This window comes from Orbicella franksi, chromosome 12 (assembly GCF_964199315.1).
Source record: "Orbicella franksi chromosome 12, jaOrbFran1.1, whole genome shotgun sequence".
Taxonomy (NCBI): domain Eukaryota; kingdom Metazoa; phylum Cnidaria; class Anthozoa; order Scleractinia; family Merulinidae; genus Orbicella; species Orbicella franksi.
The window spans coordinates 2,858,279-2,874,258 of NC_138156.1; the positions used below are offsets into that span (position 1 = coordinate 2,858,279).

At 41.3% G+C, this 15,980-nt stretch overlaps 2 protein-coding genes across 2 annotated transcripts in view; one reads left to right on the forward strand and one right to left on the reverse strand.

Annotated features, from left to right (window-relative positions):
- The window catches only part of LOC145464207 (chromatin remodeling protein domino-like), a 30,816-nt gene extending 24,610 nt beyond the window's left edge, over positions 1–6,206 (forward strand). Inside the window, exons 37-43 of the mRNA XM_081448021.1 lie at positions 563–662; positions 990–1,187; positions 1,565–1,646; positions 2,433–2,608; positions 3,002–3,154; positions 3,782–3,818; positions 3,977–6,206. Coding sequence (XP_081304147.1) covers positions 563–662; positions 990–1,187; positions 1,565–1,646; positions 2,433–2,608; positions 3,002–3,154; positions 3,782–3,818; positions 3,977–4,866 — 1,636 coding nt within the window. The 3' untranslated portion in view covers positions 4,867–6,206. The remainder of the gene's footprint in view (positions 1–562; positions 663–989; positions 1,188–1,564; positions 1,647–2,432; positions 2,609–3,001; positions 3,155–3,781; positions 3,819–3,976) is intronic.
- Positions 6,207–12,135: 5,929 nt separating this feature from the next.
- LOC145463791 (uncharacterized) lies at positions 12,136–14,573 on the reverse strand. Its single transcript, XM_081447587.1, has 2 exons — positions 14,562–14,573; positions 12,136–13,433 (listed from the first exon to the last, which is right to left on the reverse strand). The coding sequence occupies exon 2, from the start codon at positions 13,357–13,359 to the stop codon at positions 12,670–12,672; it is 690 nt and encodes a 229-aa protein (XP_081303713.1). The 5' UTR covers positions 13,360–13,433; positions 14,562–14,573; the 3' UTR covers positions 12,136–12,669.
- Positions 14,574–15,980: the final 1,407 nt, after the last annotated feature.

Here is a 15,980-nt window from a genome sequence, read left to right on the forward strand (position 1 = left end):
GGTCAAATATTGTTTGAAATCGGCGGGGAAAGATCCTTAAGAGTGTGCCTGAACCAAGGAACGGCAAATTATGTAAATACTGTTTACTTTATTCATCAGGGGAAATACTCGAATCAGTCGCACGGGGTTTGTTTACGCCGACGATAAGCGGGCACACGATTGCAAATGTTTGCTTATATTTGTGCTTCCAGCTTAGAATAATGTATGTAAAATATACTTTTTCAAATTAACTATTACGCTTAAACATTACCAGTTAATGTGAGAATATGAAGCACGAAATTTGAGTCTACGGAAACTGGCGCTGTCACGCAACGAATCAACAAATCATAGTTAGTACAGGAACCTCTTAAACTGGCATGGACTTTGCCACTATGATATATCTGTCTGTAAAACCTCGGTTGTCGATGAAGAACGTTGATTTTAGCAATAAACAGAGGTTGAAAGTTAGTTAGTGAAACCATTTATTTAAGGTATATATATTAAAGTGAAGGCGTTCGAGTCGAACGCACTCTCATAATCTTTGATTACTACTAGTTGTTAACAATATACTCTGCTCTTGAAGTGGGATTTCAGAGGAAAAGACTTTGAATCCAGTACAACTGGCTACTATGAAAACAGAAAGAATCGCTCGAGAGAAGGCTGCTGCTGCACAGAATGCTGCGGTGAGGAAAGAACTGTTTTAACTAGGAGTTAAAAACAGCTGTAATGAAACCAGCTTTTCATAAACAAAGGGGTCTCAGCAATTAAGTGTAAATAGTATTTGAACTTTCAGTGAAGTTTGTGAAACAATTTTTAAACATTTTTGATCAAAAGTTTTTGTAGACGCAAAGTAAAATATTGAAGATAGGATAAATTTTCTAGGGTTACTTGCGTATGTATCCAGTCTTCTTGGATGGGGTAAGGTTACAGGACGCAATGGTTAGCACAGACAGCAATGACAGTGACTTGCAGTGAATATTACACGTTTTATTTGTCTGTATTTTCAACAGTTACAGCAGCAGCAACAACAGCAACAGCAGCAGCAACAGCAACAAAATCAACCTGTGGCAGCACCTTCACAGCTGCCGCAACCACAGGCAGCCCAGCTTACCCAGCAGACTGTGACGAAACAGCTGCCAAGTACAACACCACAGCTTCCTGCTCAAAAACTAACCACTACCACACAGCTTAACTCTTCACCTACTGCTGTAAGTTATATCATACAATTTATGTTGTGTCTCCTTCTGATACTTCAATTCTTGGTTTGGAGAAATATGAATGACCTGTATACATGTAAATTTAAGATTATTTGGTAAATGCATGCCATCTGGTAACAATACCTAGTATTTGTCAACTATAAAATATGTTTATGATGGTGACTAACCTGTAATTTCTTCTTACATGATCAGTACATTTTCAACCAGAGTAGATCAGTGTCAGGACTGATACAATAAAGCTAGCGGAAATATATTGTCTTGATATGTCACCAAATTCTCAGCACTAAAGCTCAAAGAAAGCAAACTGAATAGGTATTTTGATCACAGACACACATGAACTAATGCTGCTCATGGTATGAATATTTCAGGCCGCTGCAGCACTTCAGAAAAGTGCAGCTCTTCAGGGAGCTACAGGAACCACGCCTGCATCCACTTTGCTGAAGACTACAGGTTAATGTTTTCATCTTTTATGTGTATTTGACATAAAATATATATCTCTGAGGTGCAGTAAACTAAGAGATGGGTGCGTTCACTGAAGTGTTACGCCAAAAATGAAAATTATTCTGATGCAGGTTTGCTTCAATTTTAGGGAAAAGCCGGGAAAAGATTTTAAGGTCCAAAACTCTGGGAATTCATTTTTGAATCTTGTCATGAAATTTCTAGATGTCTTGTCAAAGTAGAGTGATTTGTTGAAGTTCCTGTAGCTTTGGATAATAAATTAGACGTTTTAACTGGCTTCATTTTGTTTGATCAGATTTCATACTACAGAAACTCAGTTGCCATGCATCTTTGATCCCTGGCTGGGCAACAGAATTCACTTTTTCTTTTCACTTTTACTCAACACAATGAAATTTGTTAGTGTGGAAGGTTGCACTTACTAAGAGAACAGGTTTTGAGGATGTGTCGTTTAGAGTTGCGATAGAGTGGTTTTCAATTGAGTGTCGTAAAACCAAAACCAAAGCAATCACTGTGGCCAATCACAAAGGACAGAGGCAATACAGCAAACCAATCAAAACTCGAATTAATTGCGTGTAGCCGACGTAAAGCACGGGAAAACTTATGCGAATGAGTCACGATTGGTTTTGGTTTTACTTCTGATCGGATGAAAAAGTGGCGCGAAATTTTTAAACCAATCGTGTAGCGTAGTGATGCAAAACCAATTACTATTCTAATGAAAACCGCTCTTACAACAAATCAGAGACCAATAGTAGTTGCTGATTGTTGTTTGATTGACAGCTGCCGGAATTGTGCTCAGTGGTCAAACTGTACCTGCTGCAGGTACCTCGAGTATTGTGGTTAATACTCACAAGGGCAATGCTGCAGGTCTCAGCTCCATGACATCATCATCCTTTGCCACAATCAACAAAAGGATGCAAGGCAAAATACCAACTTCCCTTGTTCAAGTGCCAGCGGTAAGGTTAATAAACAGTTAAGTTTAGAATCCTTTCTCCCCCCCTCCCAGGGGGGGGGGAATAACTCGTATTGGTACAACTAGCGTTGTCACGGCTTCCTGCCACACACTATTTCCCTCCTCGTCGGGGGTATCGCTTTTATCCGCCATTACTATCGCCACAATATCTATTGACTTTTTAAAATTGCCGCGAGTTGTGCAAACCCTGTGACGTCATCAAATCAAAATGGCCGCGGAAGCATATGTCTCACACGGTCGCGTTTCTTTGTCAAGGTCATGGAAAAGTATACAGTCAGAACATTATCATCAATACCACAAAGTTATTTTGAGCAACTTTTTCATTTGGTTTCATAGGCACTTTAACAAAGTAAATTTTGATGTTTGATTTCATCAGAATGCATCTTCAGCTGGTGTGGCAACAACAAGAGTTCTGCAGACACAGCCGCGTCAGGTCAGCAGCTCTCTTGCATCAGGCACGGCAACATCAATAACACTGGGTGCTACCACCAGCTTAACACCGGCATCATCAGCAGCTGTGGTCAGTCAGGTAAGGAGATCATGCTAACAGGTGGGTGCCTGAGACATCCAGCTGTTTCCACTGTGGCCAGACAGCCCTTAAAAAGAGTATTGCTAATCTCCAACACCAGAGCCATAAGCCCCCATTCCAGGAAGTTGTCACTCTGCTTGACGTGCTATCCAAGCGAGCTACACCCCTTACGGGAAACGGACTGTTAATTTCGTATATAAAATCACTCTATTTCTTTCCATCATCCAAGGTAAATTCTCGGGAGAGGACTCAACAATATATAGTCATTTTTGGCCCGTTGTCAAACTCCTCAGCTAAAGAAAGTAATTTCGTCAGATGGTTGGACACTGACACGGATGACATGTTGCCATAGTTCAAGTCTTGCAAACAATTTTATTTAATTCCAGCCTTCATTTGATACCTAAATCAAGTTAAGTAGTTTTATTCTTAGTTGTGTGTTCCTCTGCTTCCACGCTTTTAAAACATTTGTCTTCTATGTTTAATTAAATTGTACCGTTTGACTCTAGACCGCCTTTCCTGTTTAGAGATTATTAATTTGACACTGTGATACCTCACTGCAGCTTGTGAAGGGTTTAAACAAATTTTTCCGCCCGTTCAGCAACCAACTGTTTTGATTTCTTTTCACAGATTGGACTACAAACTTCCTCGTCAGTTGCTACTGCAAGTATGTGTATTGTTATCGCTGCTGGCCAGCATTTCTTATTTCAAAAGTATCTTGCTTCAGTACAAGTGTGTTTTGCTCTTTAAAATAGCTTTCTAGAACTGTTGTAATTTTTTTTTTTAAACTGACGTGTGGTTCGCTTGACTGTTGGTTTACTTCAGGTCATAATCTTCCAGTTGCTACAACGCAGTTTGGTGTTCCGCAAGGAGTGAAACTGACTCCCCAACAGCTTACATTACTGAGGCAACAGCAGCAGCGGCAGGCACAAATGAAAAGGATGCAACAAGCAGAACACATCAAGCAGCAGCAACTCAAACGCCTCCAGATTCAACAAGTTAATCAAGGGCAAGTCAATCAGGGGGCTGTTGCTTCCAATACAAGCACAATGCCAAAGCCAGGTACAGTGCAGCAGCAGCAGGCCACTGTACAGCAGCAGCAGCAACAACAGAAACAGCAGCAGCAGCAGATTGCAAACCTACAGCAAGCTGCTATACTGAAGAAGGCTCCTCAGACGATCACCCAGCAACAGCTTCAGCAGCTCCTGAGTAAGCAGCAACTGGCACAGTTAACACCTTCGCGACAGTTACAGCTGCAGCATCAGCTTCAACAGCGGCAACAACAGCAGATGTTAAAAAATATGGCATTACGTCAACAGCAGCAGGCTGTAGGAGGAGTGACTACCATCCACGGTGCACAGGGAGGCCAGATGGCTACTGCCACTGCTAGTGTGGCAAAACCAATGACGTCGCAGGCTCAACTGCTTGTTGCTCAGCAACAACAGCAGCAGGTGGCGAGCACTGTGCAGGTGAAGAGTCAAGTTACTCAGTCTGTGGTCAAGCTGGGGACAGCACAGGTTCAACATCAGCAGCAGCAGCAGCCACAGCAGCCTCAGCAGATGACAACTGTCACCCTTCAGAGGACTGCTGGCCCTACTGTACAGCTACTACAGCAGCAGCAAGTACAACAGCAGCAGCAACAGCAACAGCAACAGCAGCAGCAGCAGCAGCAACAACAACAGCATACATACGCTATGAGGCAGCGCAAGCACTGACATAGTGCTCCTCTTTTCTTATTTAAAGTAGTTTTGTAAGAAAATGAAATGATATATGAATTAATACAATTTTCTCGTAGATTTGTGCACACTGTTGAAGAGTATTGTAGTTCAGTTTTGTCTTTTGGAAATACTTTAGCCGAAGTCTGATTAGTAGACAAGGAGACTACAAAACAGCTTTTATTCTTTCAAAATATCCTTACAAACTACTGACCTTCAGCTTTGCCTTGGCGGTCACTTCCATGACCTCAATCCTAAACAGCACATTTACACTTTCTTGATATTCGTTGTACCCCGAAATCAGAAAATAATGCGACTGTTTCAAAGGTTAACAGACAAGATTGTGATTACAACCCCTGCAGTTTATCATATTAACACAAACTGATATACTCACCTCGTTTTGATTGCATGTAACCAGGTATGAAAAAAAACTTTTGTAACTAGTTGATGTGAACGACTTGATGCCATCCATTAAGATGGAAACGGTCTATGCGGCTCTACCCAGCGTTATTTAGCCTCTTAAGCATAAGTGTATCCTCCTGCAGGCGTGCAGAAAACGTGCCATTGAGAAACGTGACTAATAAGAGAATACTGCATATGGAACGAAATAGCACCGTTTGAAAAAAAAAAAACAAAAATCTACAAACGTTGTTTGGCAAGAGATGCGACAAAGCCATACAGACTTTTCTACCCGTTGTGTCGCGAGAATGCTGGCGTCCACCAGTTTTCTATGCATTTTGTTTTCAGTATTTGAACAGTGTCTGTTGTTTTGTTTGTTTCTGTTTATTTGCTTTTATTATCCGCTCAATTCTGAGCAACCACCTCGCATCGTAGACAGCACTCTAATGGGTACAAAAAAATAAATTTGTCCCAATGCAGATTTGTTTTCTCTCTTTGCACCAAAATGTGTCAGGATTTTTGAAGTATTTCCCTCGTTTGTAAATGAGAAGGTCGATGTTTTTCTTTAAGACTGAGAGATGTTGACGGGTCTTCTGTGGTCTCACTGATATAAAAGCCTTTAATTAATTTTCCCTTTTTTTTAATGAGTAACCCCTAGGGGTTTCTAAGAACTATATTTTCAACGAAGTTGATCGTGATTCTCGTCTTGTTTGCGAAAATCAGCATTTTTTCCTGATAGTGTAGCACAAATGGAAGACGGAAGAAGAGGGGATTGTTACCCATTGCCTCGGTGTGAAACAAATTTTCGAGGAACCGTTCAGTATAATTAGAGAAGAGGCATTTTGTTATTCAGCTTTGTAAATAGCATTAACGTAGTCTGGTTTGTCTTGTTCAAATATTGTTTATCTAAAGATAGAGTATTAAAGAAAGTGTTAGTCCTACTCGGTCGTACTCGGTGTTATTTTGCCTGGAACTATTTGTAGTTTGAGCTAGGATGAACACTAGGACCCATTCTCACTTGATTTTCTTCCAGTGGGAGTACTTGTTGTATAAAACTTTCTATAAAGGTTAATACACAAAGGAGGTGGAAAACTCCGCTAGTGATGGCAGCCAGCATTTATTTTTCACTGCACGAATGCAAAGAATTCTGGGAGTTGTCTTAAGTGGCTCGCATTCGTTGAAGGGACATGATACAACCATACAAATCCATACAAAAGATTTGTGAGTCCTCTTTTTCTTACACAAATACAGTTTACCCCTTACCGCTGCTGAACTCTGGAACAGTCTACCTGTTTCTATCCGCTCATGTGACAATCTAAGTTCTTTTAAATCTAAACTCAAAACTCATCTTTTTAAGAAAACTTATTATTCTTAGCGATTTTTACTTTCTATTACTTTCTTAAATACACATTTTTAATTATTAAGATTAGTACAGCTCATTTTGGCGAATTGTACAGCGCCTAGAGGAGGCATGGATAGGCGCTATATATATATTTATTTATTTTATTTATTTACTGTTTAGTCTAGAAAGGGAGCACGAGAAAGAACTATTTTCAGAAACTTCAGGGGTAGGCTTGGTTTTTAGCCAACCGTACTCCCAGAACGGCTGGAAATCGAGCCTACTTCAGGGGCGGATCCAGAGAATTCAGATAGAGGTGGCGAAGAAATTGTGGTGGAGCGCAGGGCCGCGTCGGAATGACAAATTCGCGCTAACAACGGTTAGTCAATTTCCTTTTCGGCAATACAAGAAAAAAGCCCCCTCCCCCTCCAAATGCCTTGATAGCCATTACTGTCAATCCCACATGTAAATTGCCCAAAACTGGACGAGAGGAACAAAATACACTTGCATTGATGTGCCCTTAACAGAAATCATAGAGATGGTATAAACTATATGACTTGCAGTGGCAATGTAATGGCTAACTTACAAAACGTTTACATTTATCAGTGACAGCTGACAAGGCATACGGTCACAAGGAACTGGCTCCTGCACGGATCAAGACAGATTTGGAAGCTGCGGGGAAGGTAGTTGATCTCCTAGAGAGTATTTAGTAACCCCTGGGCAAAAGAGTCCGATCCTACAACTCTGTCCACAGGTGTGACAGCGACTACGGAAGTACGCAATGATTTGCTTCAAGCCAGAGGGCGAGGCTAAAAGGTATTGAATGACTTTGTAATCAGTCGATTCTCACCTTTGCCAACAGCAAATTTCCTGGATCCTTTAAGAAAAATGAAGCTGAGTTCATTCAAAGATCTCAAGACTATCGCAGAGATTCGCATCAAGGATCTTGTGCTTCCCCTACAAATGGATCAAGCTTTGTTTGCGCGAATGGCTCAGCCTGGGCAGTTCCGGAAAATCGACATGAAAACAGTGTTAACGTTTCCTCTTGGACCTCTTCCCTGGTCCCTTGCAGATCCCTATGGTCTGTCTCGGAAGGCAAACAAGTCAAAGAATTCACAGCAACTCGAAAGGCGTATTGAGGTGACAGAAAGATATCCTGAAAATGCAACTAGCATATTTGATGGGATGGCCATCCTGCAGAAGTTCAAGCCTCCAGTTGGAGCCAGTTTTCCCGTTGTCCCAGACAGATTATTCGATAGAGTAACAAGCAACTGTAGCAAAAGGATAGATGTTGTATTCAATGTATATCAAGAACAATCTATTAAGAATGTGGAGAGGAATCAAGTACAAGAACATTCTGCCTGGTCATGGTTATAAGTCATGGACCAAACTGTTGAGTATTGCCTCAAACAAGGTTGAGATTGTGAAGTTGCTTGTGTCTCAGTGGAAGAAGAAAGAGTTCAGGAGCAAGCTTGGTGACAGAACATTGTATGTTACTATTCAGGATGAATACTGGAAGTTAGACTCCATCACGTCTGAGCCGGTTCCTGAATTCAAGTGCAATCACGAGGAAGCTGATGATACAGATCTCCAAATCCTGCTTCTTAGCCATAATCAAGCCCTTGGAAAGTATTACATAAAGAAAGGCAGAAGCACGAAGACTACAATAATTGAACTGTCCATTGTGGCAGAGAGTCTTTTCAAGCAGCTAAGTCCGGTAAGTTGTGGAAGGCGCGGTGGCCTCATGGTTAGTGCGCTCGTTTCCGGATCGAGCGGTCCGGGTTCGAGCCCTGGCCGGGGACATTGTGTTGTGTTCTTGGGCAAGACACTTTACTCTCACAGTGCCTCTCTCCACCCAGGTGTATAAATGGGTACCGACGAACTTAATGCTGGGGGTAACCCTGCGATGGAATAGCATCCAATCCAGGGGGGAGTAGAAATACTCCTAGTCGCTTGATGTTACAGAAACCGGGATAAGCTTCGGCTTGATGGGCCACTTGGCTCGTATGCAGACTTTTAAATCCGAGCATAAGTGAACAAAACTTCTCGAAAGCACTCATCGGAGTATATGCATTGACAGGATGTGTCACGGTATCCTCATTTTCTGGAAAGGGAAAGTGGAAGACAATTCAACTACTTCTCAAGAATGAATTTTATGTGGAAGCAATGGTGGAAATAGGAGAGACGTGGAGTGTATCCGATGCAACATTTAATGCTGCTGAAGCACTAGTATGTCAACTGTATGGAAAGAAAGGCCAGAATATGGATCTGTTACGCTATGAGCTGTACTGTGCAAAGGGAGGAAAAGTAGATACAGAAGCAATGCCACCATGTAGGACGTCGCTGCCTCTTCACATGAAGCGTGCCAATTATTAAGCAGCTATCTGGAGAAGAGCTGTGATTTCGCATCCAGAGTTCCCTCTCCTCACGGGCACGGCTGGAAAGTATGCAGTACATCGAAGCTAGTGGAATTTGTCTGGCTTGGAACTAAGCCTGCTCCAGAAGAAGTCCTTGAACTATTGTCTTGCACGTGCAAAAGAGTTTGCTCTGTGGAAACATGCTGTTGTTTGAAAGCTGGACTCAAATGCACTGACATGTGTATTTTGCAATGTGAGAACATGGTGTCAGAAAACGTTCTTGAGAATGAAAATCCAGATGGAAGTGATGACGAAGATGCTGACGATTGACCACATTAATCACAAGTAAGTCGGCCAGTAAATGTTTTCCAAACGTGTATAATGTTTTGTTTGTTTGTGTTCGCCTCTAAATACTACGGTGACTTCAGTTTCCCCTTTCTTTCCAATTCTAATCCTGTCCGTCTGAAACATAAGGATGCTAATTTGCACAGTCTAGAACCAAGACGACTCATAAAGTAATCAAACAAACGAAAGAACTTTTAAGTATTGAGTTTTAAAACGTCAATTGTAAGTTAAAATAAATAGACAATGGAGTAAAAAAGTTTTATTGAAAGGTCATGCCGCCTGTAGACAGGAAAAGTAAAGAAAACTATAAATTTTGCATACACTCTGAGAAAATGACGTCATGACGTCATAATACTGTTATTGTTCCAATAACGACAAGAACACGAAATGTACATATGGGTTCCCTTAAATACATCTTTCATTGATGTTTTAACCTGCTTTGGGTATAATTTTACGAACCTATATACTATACAAGCAAATCTCCTAAAAAACAAAATGGCGGTTATTGGTTAAGTTGAGGAAGCACATTTCAAACGCGATTTTTAGGATGAAAGCCTGCCGTTCCAGAATTGCCATCATACCTTTTTATTATCCTGAATAGTCAAAGATTAACGTAAAATCAGTTTCGTTTGTTCCCCCGAGATGTGTATTAAAATCGTCTCAGCTGATGGACTACCTTAAACAGACACGTGTATCTCCCCACAATGGGACTACCAACTAGAAGGAAAAAGGCTAAGTGTGTTTATTACGCTGGCAGTATCAATGATAACAGTACAAATGAAAAGAAACTCTTCAAGGCTGCTTAGTTCTGCCTAGATCTCACTGAAGATGCCTTGTATCCTCACACTAAACCTGTTAGCCTGACTAATGACTTTATTCAAGATACCATGCTTGCTTTGGTAGGTAGACTCTATGAAAAAGACTCGGAAATATCGTCCAAGCTCTTGGAAAACTAGTCTAAGTAGATCAAAATCAAAGTTTGGGCAGCCCGGTCTCTGCTTTTTTCCAATGTCTGAGTAAGCTACATTTCGGCCACAATGCACATAACCAAGCTTTCGATTATTTTTGGCCTGTCGATTTCACTGAAGGACAAGGTCTTCTCGAGTTGGCGTCAATTAAATCACTGGGGCTCGGAAATATCGTCCAAGCTCTTGGAAATCAAGCCTACAATTAGGTAGGTGAAAATCAAAGTTTGCGCACTGCTCGGTCTCTGCTTTTTTCCAGTGTCTGAGTAAGCTATATTTCGGCCACAGTGCACATAACCGAGCAGTCGATTATTTTTGGTTTGTCGATTTCACTGAAGGACAAGGTCTTTTCGAGTTAGTTCCAAGCCCCTGGGACTCGGCAATATCGTCCAAGCTCTTGGAAATCAAGCCTAAGTGGGTGGAAATCAACGTTTGCGCAGCTTGCTCTCTGCTTCTTTCCAGTGTCTGAGTAAGCTTAACAGGGGCTATATTTCGGCCAGCATGCACTTAACCAAGCTTTCGATTACTTTTGGCTTGTCGATTTCACTGAAGGACAAGGTGTTCTCGAGTTAGTTTCAAGTCCCTGGGACTCGGAAATATCGTCCAAGCTCCTGGAAATAAAGGCTACGTAGGTGAAAATCAAAGTTTGCGGAGCCCAGTCTATGCCGGTTGTTTCCAGTGTCTGACTAAGTTTAACGGAGGCTATATTTCGGCCAGCAGGCACATAACCAAGCTTTCGAATATTTTTGGTTTGTCGATTTCACTGAAGGACAAGGTCTTTTCGAGTTAGTTTCAAGTCCCTAAGAGTCGGAAATATCGTCCACGCTCTTGGAAATCAAGGTTACGTAGGTCAAAATCAAAGTTTGCGCAGCCCGGTCTCTGCTTTTTTCCGGTGTCTGAGTGAGCTATAATTCGGCCATAATGCGCATAACCAAGCTTTCGCTTATTTTTGGCCTGTCGATTTCACTGAGGTACAAGGTCTTCTCGGGTTCGTTTCAAGTCCCTGGCACTCGAAAATATCCTCTAAGCTCTTGGAAATCATGACTAGAAAAGACAAAATCAAAGTTTACGCAGCCCGGTCTCTGCTTTTTTCCAGTGTCTCAGTAAGCTATATTTCGGCCGCAATGCACGTAACCAAGCTTTCCATTATTTTTGGCTAGTCGATTTCACTGAAGGACAAGGTCTTTTCGAGTTACATGTGTGCTTAGGCTTGATTTCCAAGAACTTGGACGACATTTCCCAGTCCCAGGGACTCTAAACTAAGTCGTGATGACCTTGGTTTTAAGTGAAATCGACAGGGGAAAAATAATTGCACGCTCGGTCTCGAGCATGCTGGCCGAAATATAGCCCCAATTAATTTTAACACTGAAAAAGTAGTCGAGACCGGCTTACGCGCACCTTGATTTTGACCAACTTTGGCTTGATTTCCATGAACTTGGACGATATTTCCCAGTCCCAGGGAATCTAAACTAACCCGTGATGGCCTTGGTTTGCAGTGAAATGGACAGGGGAAAAGTAGTTGCACGCTCGGTTACGAGCTTGCTGGCCGAAATATAGCCCCACTTAATTTTAACACTGTTGTAGGCCATGACATGTCGCAGGAACAAATTTTCCCTGAAATTTGTGTTGCACGAAACAAAAAGGATACATTGGAAAAGGAGAAGACTTGTCCCAGCAACATATTCCTGAGACTTAACCCCTCAACATTTGTTTGTTTGCACACATTATTTTGTCCATGCCACATGACCCCGCTGAACGTCATGGTTACATGTCCCTAATCTATTATTTGGTATTTGCTCTTATTACTATTTGGCTTCTTTGCCATCTTGAGAGCAAAGGAGCCAGGAGGAATATAGAGACATGGTAACCAACACTAAGTCCTTTATTAGTTTACCTATCGCTTGCAGTCGAATTTCTCCTTAAGGATACCTCTCTCTCGGACACCTCTCTATTACGAACAGTTCCCCATGTCCCGAATTAAATATTTAATACTTAAATAATTCGCTCAGCTTGATTTACATTTTAAGATCTGTATGGTGTGTCATCATCCCTTTTTGGTACGCTTTGATGGCCGGCGAGTTTGGTCGAGCCATGTAATAGTTCACATTTATGCGGGACGTAGACAAACCAAAATACCCATGGCAAGACTAAATCGAGCCTGGTATGTAGCCAAATTGTACCAAAGAAGGAACGATGAGGTATTTAACATACTCAAATTCCAGATATCTTTGAACCTTCAGCTCCATTTAGAAACAAAAAGTTTTAGTAAACATCATTCAGTTCTGTTTATTTTAGCTGGAAAGTAATTTCACACCTTTAAAGCCCTGAAAACAAACTCTCCACAAATCCTTAATATTCTGAAGGTGTCTTCTTACTTAACGCAATGATCACGTTGCTTTTATTTCAAAGAGCTGTCTCTTACGTGCTTCTCCTCATGTTGCTTGCAATATGATGAGCGCCTAAAGCATTTTTTACAGTGCTTGCATGTATACGGCTTCTCTCCTGTGTGAATTCGTTCATGTTCCTTGCAATGTGATGACTGGCTAAAGCACCTTTTACAATGTTTGCATGTATACGGCCTCTCTCCTGTGTGAGTTCGTTCATGTTCTTTCCAATTTGATAAGAAAGTAAAGCACTTTTTACAATGCTGGCATGCATACAGTTTTTCTCCTGTGTGAGTTCGTTCATGTTGCTTGCAAGCTGATGAGAAGCTAAAGCACTTTTTACAATTCTTGCATCTGTAAGGCTTCACTCCTGTGTGAGTTCGTTCATGTTCCTTGCAATGTGATAGCTGGCTAAAGCACTTATCACAATGCTTACATGTGTACGGTTTAACTCCTGTGTGAGTTCGTTCGTGTTTCCTGCAAGCTGATGAGGTGTTAAAGCACTTTTTACAGTGCTTGCACGTATACGGCTTCTCTCCTGTGTGAGTTCTTTCATGTTGTGTGCGAGCTGATGACTTGCTAAAACACTTATCACAATGCTTGCATGTATATGGCTTCTCTCCTGTGTGAATTCGTTCATGTTGGTTGCAAGATGATAACTTGCTAAAACACTTATCACAATGCTTGCATGTGTACAACTTCATTCCTGTATGAGTTCATTCATGCTCTTTGTAAGCTGATAAGTGGTTAAAGAGCCGGCCACAATGTTTGCATTTGCCTGAAAAAAATTATCAAAACATAGATATATACATCTTAATGTGAGAGGTTTGAGATGCTGAGATGCTGCAATACTGCTGCATTCTAACACAATTAAAACCCAGTCAGATATAAGATATCAAGTGGTATTATATTTCTTAATTGTTAATCATTGTACTCTCAACCATATTTCTACAACCTTTCCATTGTGCACTGCACTGATTATGTTAGCCACTACATTGTCTATGGCATGGTATAAAATACTTATGGAACACTTTCTTGGGGTAAACCTGTTGTTTGCCAGCTCCTCTGGCCGAAATCGCGTTAGATCGGCCTGAGGAGATGGCAAACAACAAAGAATACAACACAGCAACAGGGTAAGTAGATTTTATTCATAAAATATAAGAATAATTGACTTTTCAAGCAAAGCCGTTGCATTCTTATACAAACTTTTATAAATTCAAACCGTTGTAACACAACACCTCCATATGCTGCAAGGCCAGAGTCACGCTTCGCGTAGTCAAATTCGGTCGTAATGTAATAGTATATACCATATGTCACGTTAGGCTGAACGGTCGCATAAAAGTGAAAAAAAAAAGGATAACATCGAGAGCTTGGATCGCCTGTGTTGTGAATTGTCAATTGACGAGGTCGGCCCCGTCAACTTGCGATTATTCAAGGCGTTTTATATCCGAACGTTGTAAGCCCAAACTTAATTCCCAGGAAGAATGTATTGAACTCAGAGACCTTTTATAATTTCTAATCAAATTACTTAGATCTCTTGTTCTCAGGACAAATCATTAGCGATTTTTGAGCGATTTTACAACACCGGGCCACCATTCAAATTCAGTGAGCGGTATTCTACAATCTAGCAAAAGGTTCAAAACATTTCATCAATGTAACCTTATTCAATAACCCTCGCCAAAGACTATCGTTCTTCGCTGATAGTTCACAACAGTGAATCACGATAGAAAAAGCAATGGCAGAATACAGGAACCCTGTATACTGAAAGAGCCTCGTCATTCTGTATCGTATAAAAAACACAGACACTATTTTTTTCTTCATTTCCTGAAATGAAAAGAGGTGACCCTGTATCGTTTAGATTAGCTTGACATGAGAAAAGCGTTTTTCTAACCTCTCTATATCTTACCTTTACAAGCCGCCATTACAGAGATTACATTAGAACCCAGTCTCCCAATTTTTCTAGTTGGATAGGTTGTTGGATGGGGACAGGGGCCTTGTATGTGTGCAAGTAGCAGGGGTGGGGAACGTAGTCTCCTCCGCGGCCTTTTTTTTGCGGGGGGGGGGGGAGGGGGCGTTGCGTGGCATCCCCCCCAAAAAAAATTGCTGCGGAAGAGTTTATGGGTAACTATGTGGAGAACACTGTGCAACACCTGACACTTTTTGTTTGTTTTGAACGGGAACAATCTCCAGCTAGCAGCCGCTAGCGGAAAAAGGTCGGAAAAAGAAAATGTGAATGGGCATTTATGTTCTCTCGTAATCTTGGTATCGATTTTGGGCCATTGGCCTTAATCGCTCGGACATTTCAGTGTTCTATGGGGTATGGGGGGGGAGGGATGTTACCCATCGCAAACATTTCAGTTATTGGCAAAGAGGCCTCTTATTAATCCTTTAAAACTTGTCTTATTCAAACACTGTTCATTTAAAGATGCAGAGCGTCAATGTTAGTCAGTGTTGTTTTGTCTGGAAAAATTTGCAATTTTCAACTGAACTGGACACTAGAGCCCCTTCTACCCCTTGATTTTCTTCCAATGGGGTTTGTTATTTTAGAGATCTTTTTAAAACGCTACTGCAATTGCAACAACAAATTTTAGTTGCAGTCATGACCAATAATAGCCTAACTGATAAAACCCCCTTCTGGTGCGAAAAGGATTTGAGATACGAGTAGAGGACAGTAGGACCAGCAGGGTGAGAAAACACTGATAGAGAAAGAATTTCTGTCATATTCGATCTGCCTGTTCTTTTGTTACCCTTTCCAGTATTCCACCTGCTATCATTGACGCTGTCAAAATTTTAGAATCTGAGGTCAAAATTAAGGAGAGCTGTTTGTTTTATAGTTTGAATCAAGCTACGATGGCCGAAGACCAAGAGGTTATTGGAACAATGCGTGCTATTCGAAAAGGAGTTCTCTTGTGTGGGTTATTGCTTGCCTCCAGCAAATTGGCAAGGTTTGAAATGTATGCATAACGAGTCTGGATTTATAAGAAAATCTATCGAAAGAAAGGTTATGATTAGACGCTTTTGCTCAGAGTTAAAGCCACAGTCACAGTGTTTGCAGTCTCAGTTTCCCAAAACTTTCAGTCCTGGGCAGTAAGACTATATTCGTATTCTCGGTATAGGACTGGAACTAGCTTGCAACTGAGGCTGATGCGTGGAATCTTTTCAAATGTAAATGACGTAAATATTTTTTTAATGTTATTCCCCCGCATGTCCTCCATTGCATTGCTAGTTTCAGACCAATGCCGAGAATACGAATATGGCTGGCTTCTTTGTTTTCCTTTGCGCATCCTCCGTATCCGGGCAGCGCTACATGTATGTATCTCGCCCC